This window comes from Amblyomma maculatum, chromosome 6, assembly GCF_055883805.1.
Source record: "Amblyomma maculatum isolate TAMU_Amacu chromosome 6, ASM5588380v1, whole genome shotgun sequence".
Taxonomy (NCBI): Eukaryota; Metazoa; Arthropoda; class Arachnida; order Ixodida; family Ixodidae; genus Amblyomma; species Amblyomma maculatum.
Genome location: NC_139349.1, coordinates 21,658,246 through 21,682,509, shown reverse-complemented (window position 1 = coordinate 21,682,509; position 24,264 = coordinate 21,658,246). Strand labels below are relative to the sequence as shown.

General features: G+C 43.7%; 3 protein-coding genes across 3 annotated transcripts; 1 reads left to right on the top strand and 2 right to left on the bottom strand.

Moving 5' to 3' along the window:
* Positions 1-682: 682 nt before the first annotated feature.
* LOC146185241 (ATP-binding cassette subfamily G member 4-like) lies at positions 683-7,559 on the top strand. Its single transcript, XM_084605492.1, has 2 exons — positions 683-838; positions 6,207-7,559. Exons 1-2 carry the CDS (start codon positions 704-706, stop codon positions 6,561-6,563), a joined length of 492 nt encoding a protein of 163 aa, XP_084461618.1. The 5' UTR covers positions 683-703; the 3' UTR covers positions 6,564-7,559.
* Positions 7,560-8,174: 615 nt separating this feature from the next.
* LOC146185240 (acetylcholinesterase-like) lies at positions 8,175-11,603 on the bottom strand. Its single transcript, XM_084607777.1, has 3 exons — positions 11,595-11,603; positions 8,979-10,471; positions 8,175-8,178 (listed from the first exon to the last, which is right to left on the bottom strand). Exons 1-3 carry the CDS (start codon positions 11,601-11,603, stop codon positions 8,175-8,177), a joined length of 1,506 nt encoding a protein of 501 aa, XP_084463903.1.
* A 6,450-nt stretch (positions 11,604-18,053) lies between these two features.
* Positions 18,054-22,771, bottom strand: LOC146185239 (acetylcholinesterase-like). Its single transcript, XM_084606200.1, has 3 exons — positions 22,641-22,771; positions 19,371-20,860; positions 18,054-18,215 (listed from the first exon to the last, which is right to left on the bottom strand). The coding sequence occupies exons 2-3, from the start codon at positions 20,855-20,857 to the stop codon at positions 18,068-18,070; spliced, it is 1,635 nt and encodes a 544-aa protein (XP_084462326.1). The 5' UTR covers positions 20,858-20,860; positions 22,641-22,771; the 3' UTR covers positions 18,054-18,067.
* Positions 22,772-24,264: the final 1,493 nt, after the last annotated feature.

Genomic DNA, 24,264 nt, shown 5'->3' with positions numbered 1-24,264 from the left:
CGAGGATAATTTCAGAACTGCCTATCGCGGTGCGTACTACTCTCATGTAATATGTCAAGGTTTTGCACTCAATACTGGTTAAAATTCAATTTTTAGGGAGCGAAATATATTTTCGAAGCGAATATGGGTATTCTGGAGACCTGTTTTATTGTTTTATAAGCAAGATTGTGTTTTATAAGCAACATAAGATTGTTTTATAAGCAATTCTCAATGAAAAACAAGAATATGAAAAAATAGGTAACATTAAACGAATTTCATCTCTCTAAGGACCTATGCAACGTTTATTGAAACATTTTCCGTTCTGTGTCTTTATCAGGTGCAACAATTCAATAGATATGCTAATTTAATGGTAGAAAAGTACAGACGAACTTACGCCTCTTTATCTCGAAATGGGAAGGCCTCGAAAAAAAAAAAAAACATGCCCAAAACAAACCCCTTTAGGGTAAACAAATAAAAAAATTTAGGGAGAGCTGTGCAATTTTATTTCGTTTCCTGAGCTTTAAATTCGTAGATGCTCTATTTCACCTAGTGCACGGGTAGCACGTTAAAGTTGCATGTATCATTTTAAAGGAATATGCTGAAAACACCGCGCTTTGTTTATTGGCTCAATAAAGATATCAAGGCAAATATATGACATTTCACATTAACAACCCACATAAGCGCATCAACTCCTCGTTTACAGATCATTTGTCCAGCTATTAAGATGATCATTATTCACTGGACAACGTCTCAACCCATGGATCTGTACCGCATTGCTACCATCATGCTACTGTCAGTCCAGATGTGCTCCGCAAGCCAAAGCATCGGCTATGTTGTTTCCGCACCCGTGAGTCCTCAGGTAAGTGCAAAACGTAAAGTCGACTTTATAAACTATGTATGACTCTTTACGACCTAAGGTGGTGGTTATATCAAGATACAAAAAATAAAATAAAAATTCTTTTTGAGATAAGCGAGATGGGCTAAGATATGTATCATGCTAACAGCGCAGTAGGTAGTACACCTAGTACAGAAGCGTAAGTGCGTGCGGGTGTGGCAGTGCCGGCGGTGATATATTTTTGAGTACTTTGAACCGAACAAGCGAATGGACTTTTTAAATGTGCGATTTGCATAATGAACCTTAGCTATCAGTGGGCGCTTTTCCTGTGTGCTTCTCTTGCCCGGTATCTTTCGTGGTGCAGCGCAAAATTTCATCAAAAAGGTACGGGCATGCACTAAAAGTAAAACGGAGCAGAACATCATATAGCCTTATCGCTGGCATGAGCGAAACTGCCTGCTACCATTATTGCTCACATGCATGCTATTCTTTTTTTCATCGTTCCTTAGAGCCATCGGATATTTTGACCATATTTGCCAAACCGATGCATGAGCGTTTAAACTCTATTGCGCAACAAACTCCCTGCCAAGTGAAGCGCGAACACAGCGGTCACGCAGACTTAAAATGTTGCCATTCCTGACGAAACAAAAAACGCATGCCGCTGAAGGCCAAGTCTTCACGAGGAGGGCAAACAACGGACCCTTGCATGAAGCATTGAAAGCGCCACTGTTAAGCAGTGATAGTATTAGCGTTATTTTGCTTATACGCCGGCGAGAAGGCGAGAATCTGGTCATAGAGATGGGTTAGTCGAACGTGCCAATCGCGCCCTCACTCTATGCGGCGTATCTGCTGATAGAGCTTGCTGGCATGCAGTTTTGACCAGTTTGGTCGCCGCTTTAGGTGCACCTGTACTACCAACTAGGCGTCGCTAAACACGTCCCAGGAAGACAAGCCCCCCAAAAAAAGTCTTTTGGTGAAGCATTCCGTTAAAATGCGTCCCGATGAAAAAGTGTTGCCCTAAAATGGAATAATGCCTGAACTGCTACTGAAAAAAAAAAAAAAGAATGATTATTGGACATATTTTGCCTTTGAAAAAAGGTTTAACTTTTGATCGGGATATCGATCCTGTGGGTGCCTGACAAATTTACAGGCAGCGGAGAAGGCATGGCGAAAAAGCATGGCGAAAGATCCCATCACAACGTGCCAATCGGCAAGTATTATCCAGTGTGTGTTCCCGAGTTCCATAGATCTTTAGCACTTAGTTAGACAGGTCTCATTGGAAGGGTAATATTACTTACTAAGAAAGATTCAATTGGCACTTCAGAGTTTAGAGATTTGAAGGCTGAAAAAAAGAAACATAGAATGTTGTTAAAATGTTTATTTCAGCGAAAAAAAAAAAAAAGGGTAAGAAAAGCCTAAAATTCCCCAATCCGATTTCAAGGCTGACTGCTTGCTTTCAGTTTAGGTTTGTGTTTTGCCTTGCAAGCCACTACAGCATCCCACAACCAAACGTTTGGTTTGGATTATGGCTTTCGGTGGTGATGGAGGCGCCCGACTAGAAAAGACAGGCCTTGCATTAATCGGTAGTTAATGGTCGCCTTTAAGCACTGCCCTTATGTCAGAATTAGAAGCCAAAGCACAAAGAAAAAAAAATGGCGGAAACAAAGAAAGTACAAATAACGTACAGGATAAAAGCATAAGAGATGTAAAATAGAATCAGCAAATGTCGGTGAGCGTAAAGCAGTTCATTCATGGTAAGCCGGACAGCAGGCGAGGCGAAACTTGAGGTTGCGGTATGTTCGATTTAGGCCGCTTGGGGACATTTTTTCGTGCTTCGTCAATCGGCACTTGGTTTTCCGGTGACGTTTCTATCGGGAGCCGCAACAACCAACTAGCCCTGACTGCTGCCTTACTTACACGATCATAATTTTAAGTTGTCGTCGTCGTAATCAGCTTCGCACATTCTAACACATGAGCGTTAAATACCGCAATTCTGTAGAAAATCAGACGTTTTCGGCGTTGGATACACAGTTATGGGCAGGGTTCTGGCAGGCTGACAGGTGACATGGCCAGACACTGATTGATAGGCAGATGCTGCGTCGGGAGACCACATGGCAGTTGTCAACAAGGGCTTCAGCTTTGAGATGCGAGGGAGAGGAGGGAATCGAACCCATCGGAACCGTTGAATCCCTGGTAAGGGACGCTGCCGCTAAGCCACTCAGGCCCATCGGTGCGGGTATAAAGCGGGGATTTTATACCGTTAATTTTCCTTAACAATACCTATGTCAGGTGACCTTTTCTCCAATGTTGCAGTTTATGACTGTATGCTGTTAAATATATGTTTGACAGCACAGGGAGAAATTAAGGCATTACTCGATAACTGTGGAGTAAAGTGTAACCACATGAATTAGGATCCGCAGGTGCAGCCGAAGAGAGGAACCCTCAAAGCTGTCTTGTCATACTCATAAAATTGGAGTTATGAGGCTCTCGTTATGTTACCTCGAAAAAGAGCCATACTTTTACGCTTGCGTAAGACAAAAGTGCGTTATAATTGGTTGGGAGTTCAAAAATGTTTATATGATGAGTCCAGTAAACCTGTAAACTACACACTCGTTATAATAAATGAGCATTAGAAGGGTGAAGTTTCGGGTTTTATGCTATAAGCCCTGAAAAGAGCTTTACCTTTTCAATGAAGACGCTCTCATGTAGTGAGCGACAAGAAGGCTTGAGGACGAAACTGGGAGAGAAGGTAAAATACGTCACTTCGTTCTCAGCATAGAAGGATTTTAGACCCACCTTCCAGGAGAGGATCTATGGTTGGGAACACAGATATTTACCTCGAACCACACGCCCTTGCGGAAGAAATCAGAGAAAAGCGGGAAAGGATTACGTTAATAGTGTAAACCACATAACGTTCGCGAAACATTTCATATTTTTCGGCGTGCCGCATGCACTTCGAGAAAATATGGTTGGAGGAATATTTTGTGAAAACTATCGGTCCGTAATAATAAATGAAAGACGGCCTCTACCTCGAGCTCTTGCCAATTTCGCGGAATGAGCTGGACAGAACTATACGGGCACAAAAACTGTCATAGCTTTCGACAGCTCTTGTGAGTAAGATTCGGTGTTATGGCGCGTTTAAGAACAAAAGGGGAGCGCTGACCTATCCGTCTGGCTGACGAACAATAATAAAAGCCAGAGTGTGATCCGTTTCTTGCGTGACAAAAACTGCCGCTACTAGGCTTAGCCTACAGGTAGCCCCAAAAATGCCATATAGTAAATTCTGAAAATAAATAAGAATTAAAATGTGGTTGCATGATTAGGGCGGAAATTTGGGCAAGTCGGTATTGAACCGTAACGTAAGAGAGCGCAACGAAGCGAAATGCACCATGACAACAACATGAATATATATACTGGCAGTAACCTAGCTTTGCATAGCAAAGTGTGCAAGTGCGTGCTTTTTTTTTTGGTAAATACTCAGTCGTCGCCAAGAGTAGAGATAAGCTAACTTATGAAATTGGGGAAGCTGCACAGATCCCTACATTTCAAAATAACTATAGTACACCTTTCATTTCGTTGTCTAAATGAGTGCTGGCCTTCTTGGGCTTAAAAAATCCGTTTTCCCCCGTTTTTATCACTTTCATTTTAATCCTTATTTTCCTTTTCTGTTGTTCTCTTAGCTTTGGCGCATGCGGTATTTCTGCTCAGGTTTCGTTTAAATAAATTGGTTCACAGGAAGGGAAAGGCGCAGTAACTGTCACACTTGCTCTGTGGACACCCGAACCGCGCCGTAGGGGAAGGGAGGAGGGTGGGAATGAAAGTGTAAAGAGAGAAAGAGGAGCCGTAGTGGAGGGCTACGGAGTAATTTCGACCACCTGGGGATCTTTAACGTGCGCTGACATCGCACAGCACACGACGCCTCTTCGTTTCGCCTCCATCGAAACGCAGCCGCCGCGGTCGGGTTCGAACCCGGGAACTCCGGCACAGTAGTCGGGCGTCTTACCACTGCACCACCCCGGCGGGGTCAGGTTTCGTTCGCCGTGGTTGGTTTTGGGTTTCATTTTCAGTCGGAATTTAGTACTTGTGGTGTGCGTTCTCCCTCGCTGTCCGTCGTCCTGTTTTGCGGTCTCTTCGTAAAGATTTCCAATTGCTTTGCAGAAGCCTTTCTTCTGATGATTGATATCGTTTTTTTTTTTTTTTTCGTTTCTGCCCTGTTGATTTCTATCCCTTGAAGGTCGATTTTAAGGTAGACAGCACTAGCGGCATAGCTGTGCTTCACGAAATTTAGTGACCTTCAAACGTTCTTAGCATTCGACTGCCGATGCATTTCGAAATTTGGGGCTGTCGAGAAGAAATACATTTGCAGTGTGCTCATCTCTGAGAGGTTGGATACCTGCGGCTTCTTTGAGGACGCAATTATAGTCGAAAGAACGGAGGGGGAAAGGGACATTTTATTTGCAAGCCTTTTCTTAAGAAATCGTTCCGTTCAATTCGGTGCACCACTTGCTGGTTTCTAGGTTATTCTTTATGCATAGTCGGTAATAGTGGCTCGCATTGCTGCATTCTGTTTGTGCGTAAAGTACATTAGGCGCTTTCGCGCACGCATCTTCTCAAAAACGAGGTACACAGTCCACAAGCAACCTTGGGGGGCGGGAAAATACTAAGCAATCAGAGGGTAGGAAGCCCCCAGAACCTAGCTGTGCGGCTGAAACCATTGTAAAAAAAAAAAAAAAAAAAAAAAAAAAAAAACAGCGCGAACAAACGGGGACGACAGGAAGAATGAAACCATTGTCCAAAAAAAAAAAAAAAAAAAAGCAGCGCGAACAAACGGGGACGACAGGAAGAAACAGCAACTGTCGTCCCCGTTTGTTCGCGCTGTTTTTTTTGGATGATGTATCACCAACTCGCCCGCTTAACTATCCTGTTGAAACCATTGACTATTCAAGAAATCTTTCGCCTCCGCCAAGACGGCGTTGTTTGTTTGCCGTATCCTGACTAGTAACCCTTGTCAAGCCATCCTCTTCCTGGCTCCACCTCACCATTATATCTCAATTGAATTAACCAAATATACGCACCCATATAGCATTCTTTTGTCTACAGTTGCATTGCCTTCCCTTTATGCCTACATTTCTTCTCGAATGAGAGAGCACGAGAAAGATAGTATTGTGCACTAGTTAATGCATCATTATATGGGAAGTTACTGCGCGGCATGCGATGCCACTGGAAGAGAAATAGAAGATAAGGAACACTGGACCCAAGACAGAGGACGAATCACATTAGATCAGCTGGTAGACCAGCTTGCATTGTTGATTCTGGTACAAGATCTACTCGACACCGAAATCCTGTATTTTAGTAATGGTCTTTCTTTCTTCGCTGTGTTTCTCCTGTGCAGATGGCAGTGATCGTCGGCATGGTAGCTTCTGCACCAGCCATCTTGTTCTGTGGTTTCTTCGTGCAGCCACGTTACCTGAACTGGGCGGCGGCTTGGTTCATGTATTGTACGCATTCGTTCTACGTCCACCGCGGTTTCATGTTCGCCCTCTTCGGCTGGGACCGCGGCGAGCTTATTTGTGACGAGCGCGACGACGACACCCTGTGCGTACCCATCGACGGCGCCCAAGTGCTTCACCTGATGGGTGCGCAGGACGTGGAAGTGCCCACATGCTCCGCAGTTGTGCTCGCTATTGACCTCACCCTTAAGTTGATCGGGTTTGCGCTGCTTAAATGGAGACTCTGGCGGAAGCGCTGAAGCCACTTGCAATTTATAATATATTAGCTGTTCAATTGAATGCTTACAGCTAAGATGAGCTGGATGGCCGGGCTCTCAAACAAAAAGCATTAGGAAGTGCTGCTGAAGAAAGGAGAGCATTTTCGTTGAAATGGAAAATGCGAAAAATGGAGACATCTACATCAAATACCAAGAAATGTGGATTTTAATGGTATCACATCCCCTCCTAAATGTTCGTTAACTGTGCTTCTACGTTTTTGTGCCTTCGAAGTGTGCACAACTGCGTTGTAGGGAAATGACATTACGAAAGAGTAACGACTGACGACCGCCTTGTTCGCTACAAAACACCGAACGGCCGTCATTTATTCCTGCATTATGATAATCTGAGCGTAGACATGAATATTTCGCACTAATCGACAAATGGTTATAAGTATTATTGTACAAGGCAATATGCGGTTTATCATGCAGACACGACTAATATTCGTTTATGCCGCTATATAGGAAGCTCTCACAGTTGGCCGAATGGAGGGCGCTGCTGGTATTCTCGAGTGTCATTCGTGAGTTGACCTCAACAATTAACGTAAGCTGCAGTCGATTCTTCAGGCACAGCTGACACTCAAAATACTAGAACAATACTACAAAATGAGAGGGAATAAATAAAAAAAAAGAAACGACGCAATATTTTGCTTTCGGAGCATTCAATATTTCATTCGTATGGTGCGACTTTGTTCCAGAATTGGCATGTTGACTCTAGTGGGCGTTTCTTGACAACGCTGCCATTTTTGCTGATGAACATGTATTGTTCGCCGTCGTTGAACTTCGGCCATGGTGTATTTTCGCTCACTTTCGGAACACTGAAAAAAAAAAAAAAAAAAAAAAGAACTTGTCTCAATAAAGTCTCGTGGTGGCAGGGTAAGAGTGACGACGAATCTGAATACGAAAACCGCACGTAAACCCTTATTCCAAGCAATACACGCACCCAAGAATGCGCGAATATAAGTTAAACGCTGATTTCAATGACTGCAAACGAGGTAACTCCACTAGAAAAACACTCTGGAAAGAGAGCATTAAGACAGGAACCTTGACAGCAGGAAACAATATAACCGTGATGACTTGAGGGCAAGCATCAGAGCTAGCCAACATTTCGACAAGCGTGAATTCTTGACGATATCAATGAAATATTGGGTTGAATATGCATACTTAAATAACAAAAATACTCGCGTTTATAATGCGATTCTTCCTGAAATGCCCTTCCAGCGATCAGAATTATTATCATTCCTTAAGGGGCAGGTCCCGCTGTAAGGCAATATAGGCAAGACGTTTCACTTATATTTCATAAAATTGTGTGCTGCCCGTTTTGATTTATGGTTTATGGATTTTAACGCATCGAAGCGATTCAAATTATGGGAGGCTCCATAGTGGAGGGCTCCAGAAATTTCGACCACCTGGGACTCTTTAACGTGCCCTGACATCGCACAGCACACGGACGCCTGACTTTTCGCCTCCACTGAAAAGCGGCCACCGAGACCAGAATTCGAGCCTGCATCCTTGGGCAGAGTAGCCGTTACGCCCTAACCACTGCGCCATCCCGGCTGCTACCTGTTTTATTAAAGGTCTTGTCTTAACGTAGGCTCACCTGTAACAAAAAACAAAAACACCTCAGTCGCTCACCAGTACTATCACTCTGGTATGAAAGATAATGTATATACGTTACGGCAGCAGTAGACTAAGAGGGCTGTTTGACGGTCTCTTGAATGTCACGGTGTCATGACAACGTTCATATAAGAAGACGCTCCGTTAGCTAAAGTGAACAGTGCCTCAAAGCAGTTTCTCCGAGGATATATCGAGTGCTCCAATTGAAGACTAGATTTCTCAGTTGGAGTTGCATTTTCAGCTAATTTACGGGCCACTTCCAAGTTCCCGTAAGGCATGTCGCACACATAGCATGGAATAGAACCCGCGCAACTGTACCAGGGGGAAAATAAATATCAGTTAGTATTGAAGCAATATTTCTTTCTGAAAATATCAATTATTAGCCTCCTGACACAGAACGCGTAACGAATGTCGCTCTTTGATCGTCATCTACATGAAGGCAGGCGCCTGCCAGGTCACTGGTTTTCTGGTATTTCAACCTCAAGGTAGGGCGTGTTTCAAGACAAATGAGGCGGTACAAGCCTGCCCAGCAGGTACAAGTCAAATCTATGAAGTGCCTTCAGAACTGCTGTTGACATTTAAGTCGTAAACATGTGGCAGCATGCAATTATTTCTATTTCGATAAACTCGGCAGATAGAATAGTTCGAGCATCGCTATTAATAGTATACTTTAGCGAACAGAGGAATTATTCGTTGCTTAGTCTGCTGCTATAGCCACTGCAAACATAAACGAGTCCATACTGATCAGAGAAACGTTGTCCTAGTGACAATATGCTCGCTTACCCTGAACGGCTAAAGGTGGACACTATGCTTATGAACTTCTTGGTAGCTTTTACATCGGCCTCGGATAAGTTGGCTCCGAGGTCGAGCGCCGAACCCAAGCTCAAGAAGATGTCGTCGCCGTGTGTCGGACGAACCCATCTTGACAAGCCGGTGAACGATGGCCCTTGCGATGTCTCGTACACATACACCGATGTATTCGGGCGCACGAAGCCTCTGGCGAAGTAAAACGTCGGGCAGGAGAATTGGTTATGGCCTATCAAATCTGCAGCTGCGTATACCGCTCCCTTTCCGTCCGAGGGAGCGATGTGGCCAAAGTATCTCTTGAATATTGCTGGAGGATCACCTTGCAGCTGTGAGGCCACTAATGCTTTCATAAGGGTCAGCACATGACTCTTCTCGACATCCGCTATGTCGCCAGTATCGCGAACCGTCTTCAAAATAAAGGGAATGAAAGCATCGCCTTCAGCCTCGTACGCTCCAATCAACAGCTCTCGTGCGTTCAATTCAACGTGTCGTAGTGCAGATGCAGGTTTGTCAGGCACGAATTCTTGGCCAATCACGGGAAAGAAACCATCCAGGCCAAACGAAATGAACTCACTGCTAGCGTCTAAAATGGCCTTCGATGTCTTCGACCGGAGGCATGAAATGGCTTCTTTGAGCCGCAGTTCCCGAGAACCAAGCTTGTCACATTTGAGGTGTCTGATAAGCGATTTGGCTCGGTGAAGAGCTTGATCTTTTTTACTTATGGCGCTGGAGGTAAAGGGGCTCGCACTTTGCATTATGGCTCGCCGAAAAATGCCTTTGCTTAGCGGTGACATCAAGTGAAATCCCACAGAGATGCCTCCTGCACTCTGGCCCATCAGTGTTATCGCATCAGGATCCCCACGAAAGGCTCTCGCATTCGCTTTAACCCAACGCATGGAAAGCAGCTGGTCATAAAGACCTATGTTGCCTGGGGCGTCTTCGGTGCCGAGACTCAAAAACCCGAAAGCACCGAGTCTATAAGCGACAGTTACCACCACTACATCCCCCATTACTGCAAGTTTCGATGCGTCGTACACTTTCATAGCGATGCCGGCGTATGAAAACGCGCCACCATGGAGGTACACGATCACAGCCCTCAGTTTTGAGCTTCCCATTGCGGGCGCGAACACATTCAAGAAGAGGCAGTTTTCGGACATTGCGTCGGACGAATTAATATGAAAAAAATTGTTGAGATGTATGGGAAGCTGGGGGCAAAAGGGTGGCATGACCGCGGCGTTCAGCACGCCTTTCCAAGGCTTCTTGGCAAGGGGCTTCCGGAATCGGCGCTCACCAATGGGAGGCTCGGCGAAAGGAATGCCTAAATAAGTGAGTAACGGCCCAGCTGTGCTTCGAATGACCACTCCCTTGATGAGTCCATCTTTCGTACAAATAATTTCTTCCTGTCTCTTGGAATCGCATATTCTCAAAAAGACGACGAAAGCAGCCCAGAGTAACGGCGCACTTGTGTACTAGAAGAGAACAGGAGCAGCGTTAGCACCCTAAATCTGTCGCCGTCAAATAAGCTCATTACACTTTATGCAGCCGGAATTCTCTCAAGACCAAAATAACGGCGCCTCAATTGATCGAAGTTGTTTCTTTCTTTTTGCATCTTCAACATTTAATGTGTGATAGCTAGGCAAGCAAAAATATTTGAGGAATAATATGTACAGCTCTTATGAAATGTTTGTCGGTAAAGTGAAAAACTGTTCGATGTGCTATTAGAGTTCAAGTTGTTAGCGCAGCGTAGTGACTGACAGTGGAGGAGGCGAGCTCTAAGGATAAAAAAAAGAAAAAAGTTTCCCTGGTAGTCACTCTAGCAGAATATTCCAGGTGAGGGTGAACAAACACATCATCACATTAACAAAGACAAACAGACTTATCAAAGGGATTGCTGAAAAAAGAGAACACAAGGGAGAAGTAGAGGGCAAAACATTGAGAAAACTTTAAAACAAACTATTCTCGGATCTTGAACTTATTTTCAAGGGAAGGCTTTATAAAAAACCTTGCATATAGGTGCAGACGGCCTTAGCTGCACATGCGTCATAAAACCTAACAAAACACCGGATAGAATGCTTTATAACACTATTAGCCACATTACCCAGTGGAAATTGCGGAAGAAGGCAAAAACAAGCAACACAAATATAAAACTACCTGCAGTGATTAAGGAAGAAAAGAACACAAAAGAAAAATGTGCACAGAGGCGACACCTACAATGGCATAAAATAAGCCAAGTAATCAAGAAGAAAGAAAACCTGCGGAAACGGCTTAAACCATAGCTTAAAGCAAACAAGTGAAATAATAAAAAGAAAAGTATGGTAATAAGGAAGAACGAGGTTGAAAAGTCTGGAAGGAAGAGAACAGGACTAATCTACGGCAAGAAATATGTGGACATTTTTTAACGGAAGAGAATTTTACTTCCAACAGCTGTAATAATCAGTTAAAAAGAATAGCCGTACCAGCACTACATGTATGCGAATGTTAGGATTCAAGGTATTTATGTATTAAAAAATGCTAAGAGTGAACAAGAAAAGAATTTGATAAGATTGAGCAAGAACAATTCATGTGAAGCACGCTTTCATTACCATTGCTCACCTTAGTCATTGAAGGTCTTCCAAGTTCTGCAAACGGCGTGCCTGTTCGCAAGGTTTTCTTTGCTACTCAAGACGCAAGCAACATTAACAAAAACAAAAATGCATCCAACGAGTTTCGATTTTTCATGCTACACGAGACGGTGAAAGGAGGGTTTTGAGTTTTCGATAGCTCCAAGACTGCCATAGAGAGCAGTTTTCAAGCTCTTCGAGATGAGTGCGAAGAGCTGCTGGATTAAAATGCTGCGCGCGTCGTTCGTGCAGCCTTGACAGGGGCCTAAACTGGTGCGAAACCCTCATGTTTGACTAAGATTAGTAGCCATTTCATTTTTCATCTCATCGTACGGCCGAACTATTCGGCAGAGCGTAAGTACTGCAGTACTGCACTCGCGAAATTCCAGCTAGGGTAATTCTCGGAAATTCCACTCATACATTTGAGCGCCGCGACCTCTATTGCTATTTAAACGGTCAGCGCTATACGAATAAACGATAACAGCACGCGCGCCGCAGAGCTTCAGAACAGGTTTCCTCCCCCCCCCCCCCACACACACACACGCACATGCATACACACATGTGCACCCGCACACACACACACACGCACGCACGCACACACGCACGCATACACAAATATCAGGAAACTGGACCACCAGGAGAAGACGCCCCCCCGTTATAACTCGACACATTGGCCTTGGATTTGGTAGACGTATACTGCCCTCACCCGTCAGCATAGCGCAGATTCTTTATACCCATTAAGACGTGTTTTTCAGATCTGATGCCTATTTAGCAGTCACTGGGGATTGGTTTCCATGAAAGCATGGTCTCGCCACTTTTCAGTGATTGATGGTGTTGCCACTGTAGTCTGCGGTTATACGTAGTGAGCATCGACTACATTCTCAGCCTTGTGAAATAGGACACATCCACCGGAGGCTGCGATCGAAGGCACATTGAGAGGCAGTGCACTATATTTTTTGTTCCTTAAGGCCAGACGAGCGAAGTTGTTGACTGAGTTGAGCTGCCGTAATACATTTCATCACCTGTTATGGGTCAATGCTTTATAGCCAGCTAAATCATTAGAAGTCGGACCAAGAAGAAGAACAAGTTGAAAAGCAGCCTCAATATCATCGAGGCGTCAGCTGCTGTCGAAAAAGCGGCGTCTTAAACGTTTGGCTTGTTTTAACCGGCAAACCTCAGAACCATCAGACAAGTCCGCGTCTACACAAGGCACTTTTGTCAGGTGAGCATATGAGTTCAGTATGTGGGGCTCAGGAAATGCGATCAGTAGAAATATTGCAGAAAGCATGAAAGCGCGTGCGGCAAAGCACCAAAGGGAAGGCTCATCCCCGGCAAATCTTTGATCGTTGTGTGCCCACCACTTGACTGATAGCTGATACCTGTTCAGTTTTTGTTGCCATCCGGAGGTTAAAAGTATCTTCAGTTGTGCGACGTATGTCCACATTTCACTTGGTTTGCTTTGTGCTAATCAGATTGGGCTGCCTCGCTACACCTGAAAATATTCCTATTGGGACCGGTTCAAACATTTGAACGCATCACACGTGAAAAGGCTGCAGTTGCTGGTGAATTATTCTCGTTTTTGGCTACGAAATTTTGGGAAGTGACGTGAAACTAATTTCCCATTGTTTGGTCGCATACGGACGCAATTGAAGCTGAGATGAGATGAGGAGGAGGAGGAGGAAGATGAGAAGGAAAGGCAGGGAGCTTAACCGGTAAAGGAACTGGTTTGCTACCCTACAGTGGGGGAGAGGGGCAAGTGGGTATAAAAGTTGTTGGTGAGAGAGGGATGGGTGATGACAGTACAGTCAGATCACATCACGTCACAGTCATATCACGTAACATAAAAATCATAGCCTTTCGATCAGAGATGAGATGAGATGTCAGCTGAATCACCTGCGGACATTTCATCTCGAGGTTATCCGGACGCTAACGCTGAGCGGGAAGTCTTAGGAAAACGCAAGTGGTGTTTTAGAATCAGTCTAAATAATTACAGCAGTGTATATATTTTAACCGCAGTTTATAAGCGCTTCTGGATAAAGAACGTTGTACCCTAAGGTAAAAAATGGCCTTCGCTAAAAAACTCAGTCAGTACTGCCCCTAGATTACGTTCGCGTTTGTCAAAAGTTTAGAGACGCGGGGTTTCGACCTGAGCCATACCGTTTATTTCGTGACGCCTAATAAAGGTTTCGATTTTCCTGAAACTGAAAGGTTTAGTCCTACGTTATTTAGTAGATAGCACTGCCGCGAATTCTAAAGGAGCTGCACAGAAGGAGACCCCACGGAATCTAATCTTGTTGACAAATACTACTTGAGATAAAACTTCCTTACACATACAATTGAGGCTCTTAATTGGCCAGGATTTTCCAACCTCTGTAAAGGGACTGATAACCTGAAATCACCATAACAGGCCAAACAGTATTTTCATCATAGCGAGTACCGTCAATGATACGGAGAGGTGTAGATCAACAGCAGTGCATAGTTGATGGAAGTGGTAAAATGCTTAGTCTAAAAAATATTGCGTTCGCATTATTAACGCAGTAAAGTAGTTTCTGTGCGTCTTCCCACAGAAATTATAATAATATATGTAACATAATTGTCTAATTTTTCGCAATGAATAAGGGAGTTTTCTGTTCCATTCTTTACTGAAGGCCCATTTCGTCAGACGAATTTGACAACCCTGCATATTCAGCAAATGTAAGAAGTGGTAAATACTTGCGAACATCTCTTGCAGCTACGAAGAGCTTGATGACAATAATGTTCACCAAAAGAGGCCATTGTGGTGATGACAGAAGAGTGGCCTTTTTCACAGACATTTCAGATATTATGGCATGTTTTTTTATTTTAACCAACTGAAGAATTGTACGGCTCACTCAGCAACACATTTTCTGACAATGCTTGAGGCAATAATCATGTTTATAATGAAGATGAGGCTAGGAATTCAAATGCATTACTTTGCTTGCTACTTTGGTGTTTCCAGGCCTTCCCTTCGAACGTCTCGCAAGTAGTTGGGCATTTTTTTTGTTCTTGGTTAATTTGGACGATGACCCAAGAAAAATTTGACAATAAAAAAATGTGTGCTGTCTTTGTAGAAAATATTAAATTGAATGAAAGGGTCATTATTGATTGTTTTGAAGTATCTAAAGACAGGCACATCCAGTGCATAGACATGGTCTCAGTTGAAACACAGCAATACTGCAAAATTCCTGCTGGGAATCTCCCAAAAAGATATGGCAAAGATCGTTTGATATTTAAACGCTTTTTGTTTTTCTCAAGAACACAAAGTCTGCACGCTGACATTTAGGCTTGCACTTGGTAGTAATAACTTTGAACTAGCTTTAACAAAAGCGTCACCATCATGCTTTAAAAGAAAACTCTTTTTGTCAGTCAGAAATTCACTGAAACGGTCATCCGTCACTTCTACAGGCATTTATCTCGACAACACCTGTACTGCAACAGGCTAAATTCGCCAGCAGTTCAGGGGTGGCTACTAAGGACAAACGTTACGGAAAGACAAAAAGGTCAGCATCTTTAAATGCAATGCTGTCATTGAGCTCATGCACCCTCCCATTGGCGCCCTGTCCCTCCCCTTTTCTTGCGTTACGAAACAGCAGTTATACCCACTAGCCCGAACCCTCCCGCTATCATTAAAATATAGGTCTCTTTACAGCTGCCCGAACCATAAACCTGTTAAGTTCTGTGCGCGATGTCGAACGGCAGGAACAGGAATCTCTTAGGTCCCTGCAGTTTGAATGTTTTTAACGGGACGAAACAGAATGTGCTCCTTAGAGCTTTTTAAATTATATCAGTTGCAAAACTCCGATTCAAACATGGACTAGATTTTGTATGCATTTTTCGGATGCTTATGAAATGTCGCACCATCTGGAAGCGTTCAATAGAAGATTTTCGCTATTTACGTCATTGCCTTTTGGAAATCGCATTTTTCTCCCTTCTTTTCAATCTAAATTAATTTTATTTCTGTTATCTTTAAGAAGCTTTGCTACTGCAACTCTCTGACTAATTTTGTTTTCCTTTGTGGTTGTGCATTTATAAACAATCTGAAAGTTTTCAGCTTAGACGCAATTTCCTTTAATGGCTGCGGGCGCCGCCACTATTTGAATACACCCGAATTTCGACCAATAAAACCCGCCATTTTTAATACATGGGCCCTATGGGAAGTTTCGCAACTGGTAGTATTGAAGAGCTCTGGGTGCTTCCAACTTTGGGTGACATACATTGTTCAACATAGAAGCACAAGGAAGAAGCCATCAGCCAATGACACAAAGCAAAACATAGGGGATTTATCAGCCAATGACACAAAGCAAAACATAGGGGATTTTTGTTTGGTTTTCATGAACGTGAATAAATAATTAATTAATCGTGGAGTATGACAGAAGATAAAGGAAAACCACCACACGCGGCCAGTGGGATCCAGACTCACGAGCTCCAAATTTCGCGTCCGGAGCGAAATTCGGACGTAATGAGTTCGGGTCCAACCGGCGGATTGGTGTTTTTTATGGTCTTCTTTCTAATCAATTACTTCTCGATTGATTATTAGTGCTTCACCTTCACTTCGATAAAAAAAAAAATCTTCGATGCTTTTACTTCCGTTAGTGACTGTTGGCTCCTTTCTTACGTATTTCATAACGAAGCGCCTCTTTTTTTCTGCATATCTTTGGTGATTAACGTAGTGTTACACGGCTGGTTCTGAATGGGAACCATTAGACACTCACCCCCGTCTTCTTAGTGAACCAAACAGCAAGTGCAAGAAATGTATGTGTGTGTGTATGTGTGAGAGAGAGAGAGAGATAGAGAGAGATAGAGAGAGAGAGCTGGGCTGAAGTCTAACATATGATCGCAATAAAAAACACCAAAGGCGAATCAGTTCGAATAAATATTTTGAGGACGTGAGTGAGCGCCTTCCAGTGCAATGCTGCAGGCGACAGTGACTAGTGCTTAGGCAAGTGATTTCAATGACGTCATATATTTCACTAAAAATCATTCAGCATATAGCATTGTGCTATGGACAGGTACTTAGGCATTATGAGGGTGGTCGACAAGTATCGATAAAAGAAAACGTTGAAGGCAGGCATGTTAAAGAAGTGTGTACATGGACACGCTCGACATACTCCCCTTTTGTTTTGCAGTGAATACCAGGGCGCAATAATCAATTTTCGCAGTTTGAGCGCCCTGGCTGCACTTTCGATTACGAAGTAGGCGAATTAAATCGAGACCGCGTAGCTTGACCCACCAGCATTGACCGTCATATTAAAAGCATCTTGTGATGGCATCAACCGACGTCCAACACCGCGCTGTCCGCAGTGGCGGCGTTGAAGGAGCGCCATTTTGTCTCTTGGCCTCCGTTAAAGCAGTACACTTGCAAAGATGCTCAAAATTTTCACCTCGAGGATCCCACATCGCATTACAGTTTTGCTTCATATTTGCACATTACAACATTGCAGTTCAAATTTTGTTGCAGTAAATATGAAATCGCTAAAAGGATAGTTACGTAGCCTTGATTAGCTGCTTGTGCAGGAAAGATAAGATCTTGCTCTCTCAAACCGGCCGCCAATGGTGCGATTTGGTATTGGATACCTGCTGCGTATGCTCATAGTTTTGTTTCTTTTTAAATTGCTCGGCCTTCGATGCCGAGCTCTTTTTTTTTTTTTTTTTTTTTTTTTTGTAGCGGCATATTTGCAATGTCGTTACTCCGCACGGAGAATGACAGCGCCGGCCTTCGCACAGAAAAAAATCGACATGAGCATTCCTATTCGAATTGGCAGAGGTGGCTTCCAACATTTTTGTCCTTTATTCAAGAATCGTCTGTGCTCGTACGATACCTATTTTCCAGCAATTCGGTGCAAGATTTCTCATTTCTTCTTTTTCATTAGAGCAGGTCAACGCAGCATGTGTTTGGCTTAACTTATAGGGTTTAGCGTCACAAAGCGACAACCACTATGAGGAAAGCCATAATAGATAACATCGAAAATATTGAACGGCCATTGCACCGTAAACGGGTGCCTTCCGTTTCACAGCCTTCGAAACATGGATGCCGCGGCTGAAATCGAATCCGCTTTTTCGGGCCCAGCAGTCGCGCCAAATCACTGAGTCAATGCGGTAAGTGGGGCCGAAACAAGAGACTACGAACTAGAGCGCCCACACGCACATAATCCCCCTCCCTCCCCCTCCCGTCCACTCCTCTCCCTCCTGCACACACACAATACTTCACCACACCAATTATTTCCCAAAATTTCCGCGCGAACTCTTACTGCTCTTCCTCGAAAAGTTTAGGCTGGCGAACTTTTCCTATGTAGTTTTGTCGAAAACAATGAAATACGCATTAGGCGCATCCAAATCACGTTGCCAGCATTCAGATCCTTACGCTGAAATCGCGTGTTTCCGGCTCTGCATCAGTCTATGCAGAAACAGTCAGTAGACAGCTCCTTAACCACACTTCAAACGTAGAATTTATTCGTACGGCCGTGCTTTCTCCCAGAGCTGACATGCAGAGTGAAGAAAATGTTTTTTGACGACATTGCCGTCTTTTGAAATGTCCATGTATTGCTGTTCTTGGTCGAACATGGGCCACGTCGTGTTGTCCTTTAAGAGCGGCATCCTGAAATGCAAAGGGTATATAAATGTTGGGAAGCCTTCAAAGATGCCTTGACTTATACAGCTGCCCTCAGTGCGCGCTTTGCGAATAGCAAGGTTTCGAATAATACCTTTCATTGGGCATGAAGAACATGGTATGAGACAATTTTGAATTATTTCATATATTTAGACTGATCGCATTTTAATAATGGGAAAACACGACTGGCCTAGACTTTTAAGAATGCAAAAGAATTAAACTTGGGTAATAAGCACTAAATTTATACAGAAGACACGCTAATAACACCTCTTTACAAAATTATTGCAATTCATTGCCATGGTTATCATAAGGCTTCTCGCAAAGGAGACCAAGCACTAAACCGAGTTCGGAAGAAAGCCGTCTTCGGTGGACGAGCGATTACGAAAGAGGAAAATAAAATAAGCACGATGGGTCTTGCTTTTTATGTTCAGATTTGTGGGAATCCATGAGCTACAGAACACGATAGAAAAACCTCTTAGATTGTGTTAATGGGTGCAGAGAGAGTTCAGAGCAACTAAAATTAAATGCGAGCTGGAAAGTCGAAATCAATGCCCTTGGATACGACCACATCAAGCCTGCAGAAAAGCCCTCTTTATTTTCGAACTATGGGTTCCACGGTGGGCGCAGTTGTGAGCGAAACGGAATGTACCCTAGACTGGTACTGGACGATTCTGTTATGACTCCAAACACAGCTGGACGCTGCACTTGAGCTTTGTTGTTGTTGTTTATTTATCCTGTTGTACATAAAATAGTTTGTAGTGCTTCGAGCAACAAGATACATTAGGCATTAGGATAAAGGCCGGTGATTTATTTTGCCTTTTTCTAACTATTATGCGCGTTCAATGTGTGCCCGAAAAAACTACTAGTCTCTGAAAAAAAAAGTTCACGTAATTGAATACCATCGAGAACAGCTTTGAAGAGCAGATTCCAGCATTTCTGTCGTGCCAACCATGCCCACGCTATAAACACGCAAAGTCATATCAATTCTCGCTCAGTTGTTGGCACGAGTATATAGCACTCAGACATTCTCTATTTCAAAATGCGGACGTAGACATTTTCAGCGTCACCTTTCGGGTAACATTAATAACTTTACTATTACACATTGTTAAATAGAGGGGAATCATTACATGAAATGGGCCTTACCCGGTGCGGCTGAACGTAGATATAATCTGCATGAAGTTCTCTGCTCCTTCGGCGTCCTGCTGGGACACATCGCTTTCCAGCTTGAATACTGATCCCAAAGCAAATGAGATTTCATCCGTATGCGTCGGGCGAACCCATCCTGGCCAGCCGATCTTAGATGGTTGCTGTGAAAATTGATACAGAAAGACCCTTGTGTTCGACCTGAGCATTCTTTTGGCAAACCCCACTGTCGGACATCCGAGTTGGCTGTCACCCAAGAGGTTGGCCGCTGCGTGAATGGCAGTGACACCATCCTGAACGTGCGCACCCCCGAAGTAATAGTCGATGATTTCCTTTGATTCGATGTCCAACAAGGTGATCATCATTCCTTTAGCGAAGAAGATCATCGTCTTTTTGTCGATGTCGACATCTTCGCCATCCCGAAACCTCTTGGCCACGAAGTGAATGAGACCGTCTCCTTCAGCCTCAGAGACGCCCGCTAGCAATTCATGGGCGTTCAGGTTACCATTTTCCAATGCCGAACTGAGCTTAAAGGGTATAATTTCGTCTCCTACTACAGGAAAGAAACCATCCAAACCATCTGTTGTAAATGTTGCAGATGCATTTAAGATGTCTCCGACTGTTTTAGAACGCAAACACTTCATCACTTCTTGAATACTAACGTCTTCCTCTTCCCTTGAACGGCAACCTAGGGTTTCCGCCAGACGTTTTGCTCTGTGGCGAGCCTGATCTTTGCTATTCATGAGTGTACTTGTGAATGGGCTCGCGCTCTGCATCACTGCGCGCCGGAAGAGTCCTTTGCTCTCTGGCGACACTAAGTGAATACCAACGGCGGATGAGCCCGCGCTCTGGCCGATTATGGTTACCTGACTAGGATCTCCACCGAAAGCCTCTGCATTGTCTTTTATCCACCGCAGCGCGAGTAGTTGGTCATGAAGACCCATGTTACCCGGCGCATCTTCCGTGCCCATGTTGAGAAATCCGAAAGGACCGAGCCGGTAGGCAATTGTAACGGCGAGAAGGTCTCCTTGAGCCGAAAGTTCTGATGCATCATGCACTTTCATAGAAATGCCGCCGTAAGAATAGAAACCACCATGGATGTAGACGACAACGGGCTTTAAGGATGATTTGGGCTTTAAAGGCGTGAAGACATTAAGGAAAAGACAGTCTTCCGAGGTAGGGTCAGATTCCCTGACAACGTAGTAATTGTTGAAATGTAAGGGTTGCTGCGGGCACATGGGAGGCAGGGAGGTTGCATTGAATACTCCCTGCCATGGCTGTTTTTGTCTTGATTTTTTGAAACGATCCGGCCCTGTTGGTGGCTCTGTGAATGGAACTCCCAAGAAAGCGCGCACGGGTCCGTTCTTTGTCGGGACAACAGTTCCTCGAAGGTGCCCTGTAGTTGTGCGGACAATCACATCCACGTCTGTTTGCCTGCTTCCACTTAGGAAAACAATGATCACGCATGACCACGCTATGAATCGCATTTTCTGAAAAAAAAAAGGCACGAAATATTTTTCAATTGCTTGGTGAAAGACGAAAGAAAGACATGATTGCAGTCATTCAATTCAAATACCTATAATGTTTGACACTCTCTACACGCTGTGCTGAAGAAATGCAGAATGACTCTGCAAGAAACCTTAATGTAATGAAAATATACTTCTGATTATCCATCTTTTGTTTCACTCTGTCGGCCGACTCATTCTTTAGTCGAATTACTATGTGCCAGAGCACTCGCTTGTAATCATGCCTGGTTTGAAATGATGTACGAAGTTTACCTTCAGTTACTTAACATATACTACTCACAAAATGACCTAGTTATTAAGTAAGCCTCAGTAGCTTTGGGTCCTTAAACCCCATAAACCCCTCATGCAAAACGATGGTTTATAATGACCATCACGTATTAAGCAAAGAATATGTTTTTAATGGGTGGATTGAAATTAGATAAACTATAAAGTGATGATTGGCAGATATGTCTGTACACTAAAAAGCCCCTATGCTGACTATAAAAGCATCCTAGTGTACGCTAGTGGCATATTCCTCTGATATCTCATTAAATATCTCATACCGAGCCCTTAATAATAACTGATCTCTGAAGCCTGGTTGCTTCAATGAACTTTTACAAAATAGTTGCTACCATAGGCGCAATATTTGTTCCTATGTGTCTGGTGCTCTTTGGCCTAGGATTCCCTTGCGCATTAAAACCCCTCATCGTCATCAACAATTCATTTTGAATGACATTCCTTCGTGCATGCTTAGTGTTACGAGTCTCCACGATTTCATAAACCTGTTACAGCTTTGCATGAAGTATATTTCGTTGACCGCACATGTAAACAAAACAAACACCTAAACAAAAATCCCAGTAATGCCAAAATAAAGATTTAGTGGCATTTAGTAGACTTCACAATTACCAAGGTCTAATCCTGGTAATTATTTCTGTCCTTAATAATGGAATCACATTTTCATGAAGCCGCCATCTTGAGAGTTTTCTAAGAGCGTGCGAACTGTTAGACAACTCCAGTTATTGGTAGTCCATCGAGTACTGCGCGACTCCCCGTAGCACTTCCAACGACAAGAGAGTGGACCGAATAACAAAAAAAAAAAAAAAAAAAAAATGTGTTAGAAAACAACGGCGCGTTGCAATGTACGCACGGCCTGGAGAGGATCAACTTGCTGACACTAAAGAAAGCCAAATGCTGCTGTAATACAGTAATTTTTCTTATTGATAATATTTCCATAGGAAGTCTATACATGGAATAAAATAAATGAAAATGAGTGTGATCGATAGCTAGCGCTCGATTTGAGCTTTTACACTGTTCTCAGTGAACAGAAGAAGCTTGGGAACACCTTGCTAAACCACTCTTACACAGTTCATTCATCTCTTGACACTGGCACAGAAATGTCGCACAGCACGAACTTCAAACCCTTTGGTGACATTTAATGCCTGTAAGTATTAAGCCACCTACTCGTTGAATTCTTGCCTAGCCATGACTTCCCGTCGTTACTTTCTGTCCGTGTGTCAAATAGATACAATTTGCTACAGCCACTTAGTTTCTGCATGTGTACATAATCAGTACCGGATCGTTAAATGAAGGCCGCTAAGATGGCAGCATAAAAACAAACAAACTAAAAAAAGACATGCAGGCGCTAATTGATATTACAATGTTAATTATAGAATACAAGCTGGGAGCGATACATATGACCCAGAGAAATACGAGGCAGCTGTTAAGCGCGGTGCATAAAAGAATATATTGTGCAAACAAGCCTCACCTGCAGTTTATGTCGCGTCAGTTTTGCAGGGAAGCTTTTCAGATTGTGATCGCTGTACAGCCCACTTCAGTTGCGTTCTGGTCGCCGTCGTTCGCAACCGAAAGGCGATATCATGTTTCCTGTTACAGTCGTCGGTACTTTGTTGGCGAGCTGCAAGACGCCGCTTCCGACCCCTTTTGCGGCCTTGAGAGTGTTGTTATGCTCCTTTCCTTCGCACGCGCCAGCTCATTAGAGAGTGAGGGCGTTATAACGATGGCCTTTTTATCATGCGACTTCGCAACTGGCGAACCCGGAGGACCTGAACTACCAGGAAATGAACGCGAAATGAAAACAAGGGCACAATTATGTTTTGTCACGCCTGGCTAGAGTATTTGAACTCAGGAAGTCAAATTGCTTTTGCCTTCCGCCGATATGCGCGCGAGGAATACAAGAACGCTTAGCACAGATATACCGTGGAAGCATTCTCACGAATGTTTCAATGCGGCCATGGCGAAAGCAGCTGCTTCTAACAGAGCGAGAAAATATTTGACACTGCCTACGTTGTCTGCTTTAAGAAGGCGCATATGTTTTCAGAACTTGTGCCTCGACCGGCCTCGTCACCAATCTAAAAACCGAGTAATTTGCGCACTTTCTAGCCGCAGTGATTACAAGGAATGTGCAATCAGCAGGGAATGATTACGGGACGCGTCTGCACGGGAACCAGTCTTAGCGCTTCCTGGCTATCGAGACATCTGTGATTAAGATCCATACATAGAACACATATGCCTGTTCATACTTGCAGCCTTTTTAGGTGACTGGATAGGGTGAATACTCAAACACAAGCACAAAACACAAAAGGCACAAACAGAAAAATATTTCAAGGGCGCTAGCTTTCTTCCTTTCACCCCTGGTGTGCTTTCATTCCTCGCGGAAGACGAAAACACGTTACCCAAGTGGCTTCGGGACACAGCGACAAGGAACGGAAAACATGCGTTGCCGACACACCGGATAGAGTTACAGTTGCTCAATGAAAGCGTGTGAGACCAGTAAGAGAGGTGGAAATTCGCTTTTTGAAACTACGACTGAAGAAAGCTCAGAGCAAAATTATACACAACACTTGCCTTCGTAACCGCTGTTCACAGATTTGTCCGCATGCGTTTCCACCATGGACACATGCAGAGACACCAGCACCATACTGAGGTCGTAGATTTTTTTTTGTCGCTTGCTTTCCTTTAGCTCTTGTGTGGAAGGCATGGAATTCGATCTTTGCGCCTACTGTTCATAGAAGCCACTGTTTTTCTAAGTAATTCAACATTTCTCCCCTTGTCTAGTTCGAAGATTGTATGGGGCAAAATGCTTTGAGAATTCGAATTGGACTCAACCTCTAACAAACCAACCCGTTAGGCCCGGCGGTTTTTGGCGAAGCTGCCCCATGCGCCGTTAAATATAACAATAACCATCATCTCTTTTTTTCACTAACCAGTTGATAGAAACATATTTAAGCGTTTGAATTTGCACATTGATGGAAACTTTACTTTGTTGATCATTTTACTTTGTTGATCATCGTGTTCTTACTATTAGACGTCATATATTCTTTGTCGCGTTAATCTGTACCGAATATTTCAACACGAAGTGTTTTCAGTTC

Coding starts and splice junctions, on each gene's coding strand:
- LOC146185241 (XM_084605492.1), top strand. CDS start 704: ATGATCATTATTCACTGGACAACGTCTCAACCCATGGATCTGTACCGC. Junction 839..6,206: donor CCGCACCCGTGAGTCCTCAG/GTAAGTGCAAAA, acceptor TCTCCTGTGCAG/ATGGCAGTGATCGTCGGCAT.
- LOC146185239 (XM_084606200.1), bottom strand. CDS start 20,857: ATGCGATTCATAGCGTGGTCATGCGTGATCATTGTTTTCCTAAGTGGA. Junction 18,216..19,370: donor TCTACGTTCAGCCGCACCGG/GTAAGGCCCATT, acceptor TTTGCATTTCAG/GATGCCGCTCTTAAAGGACA.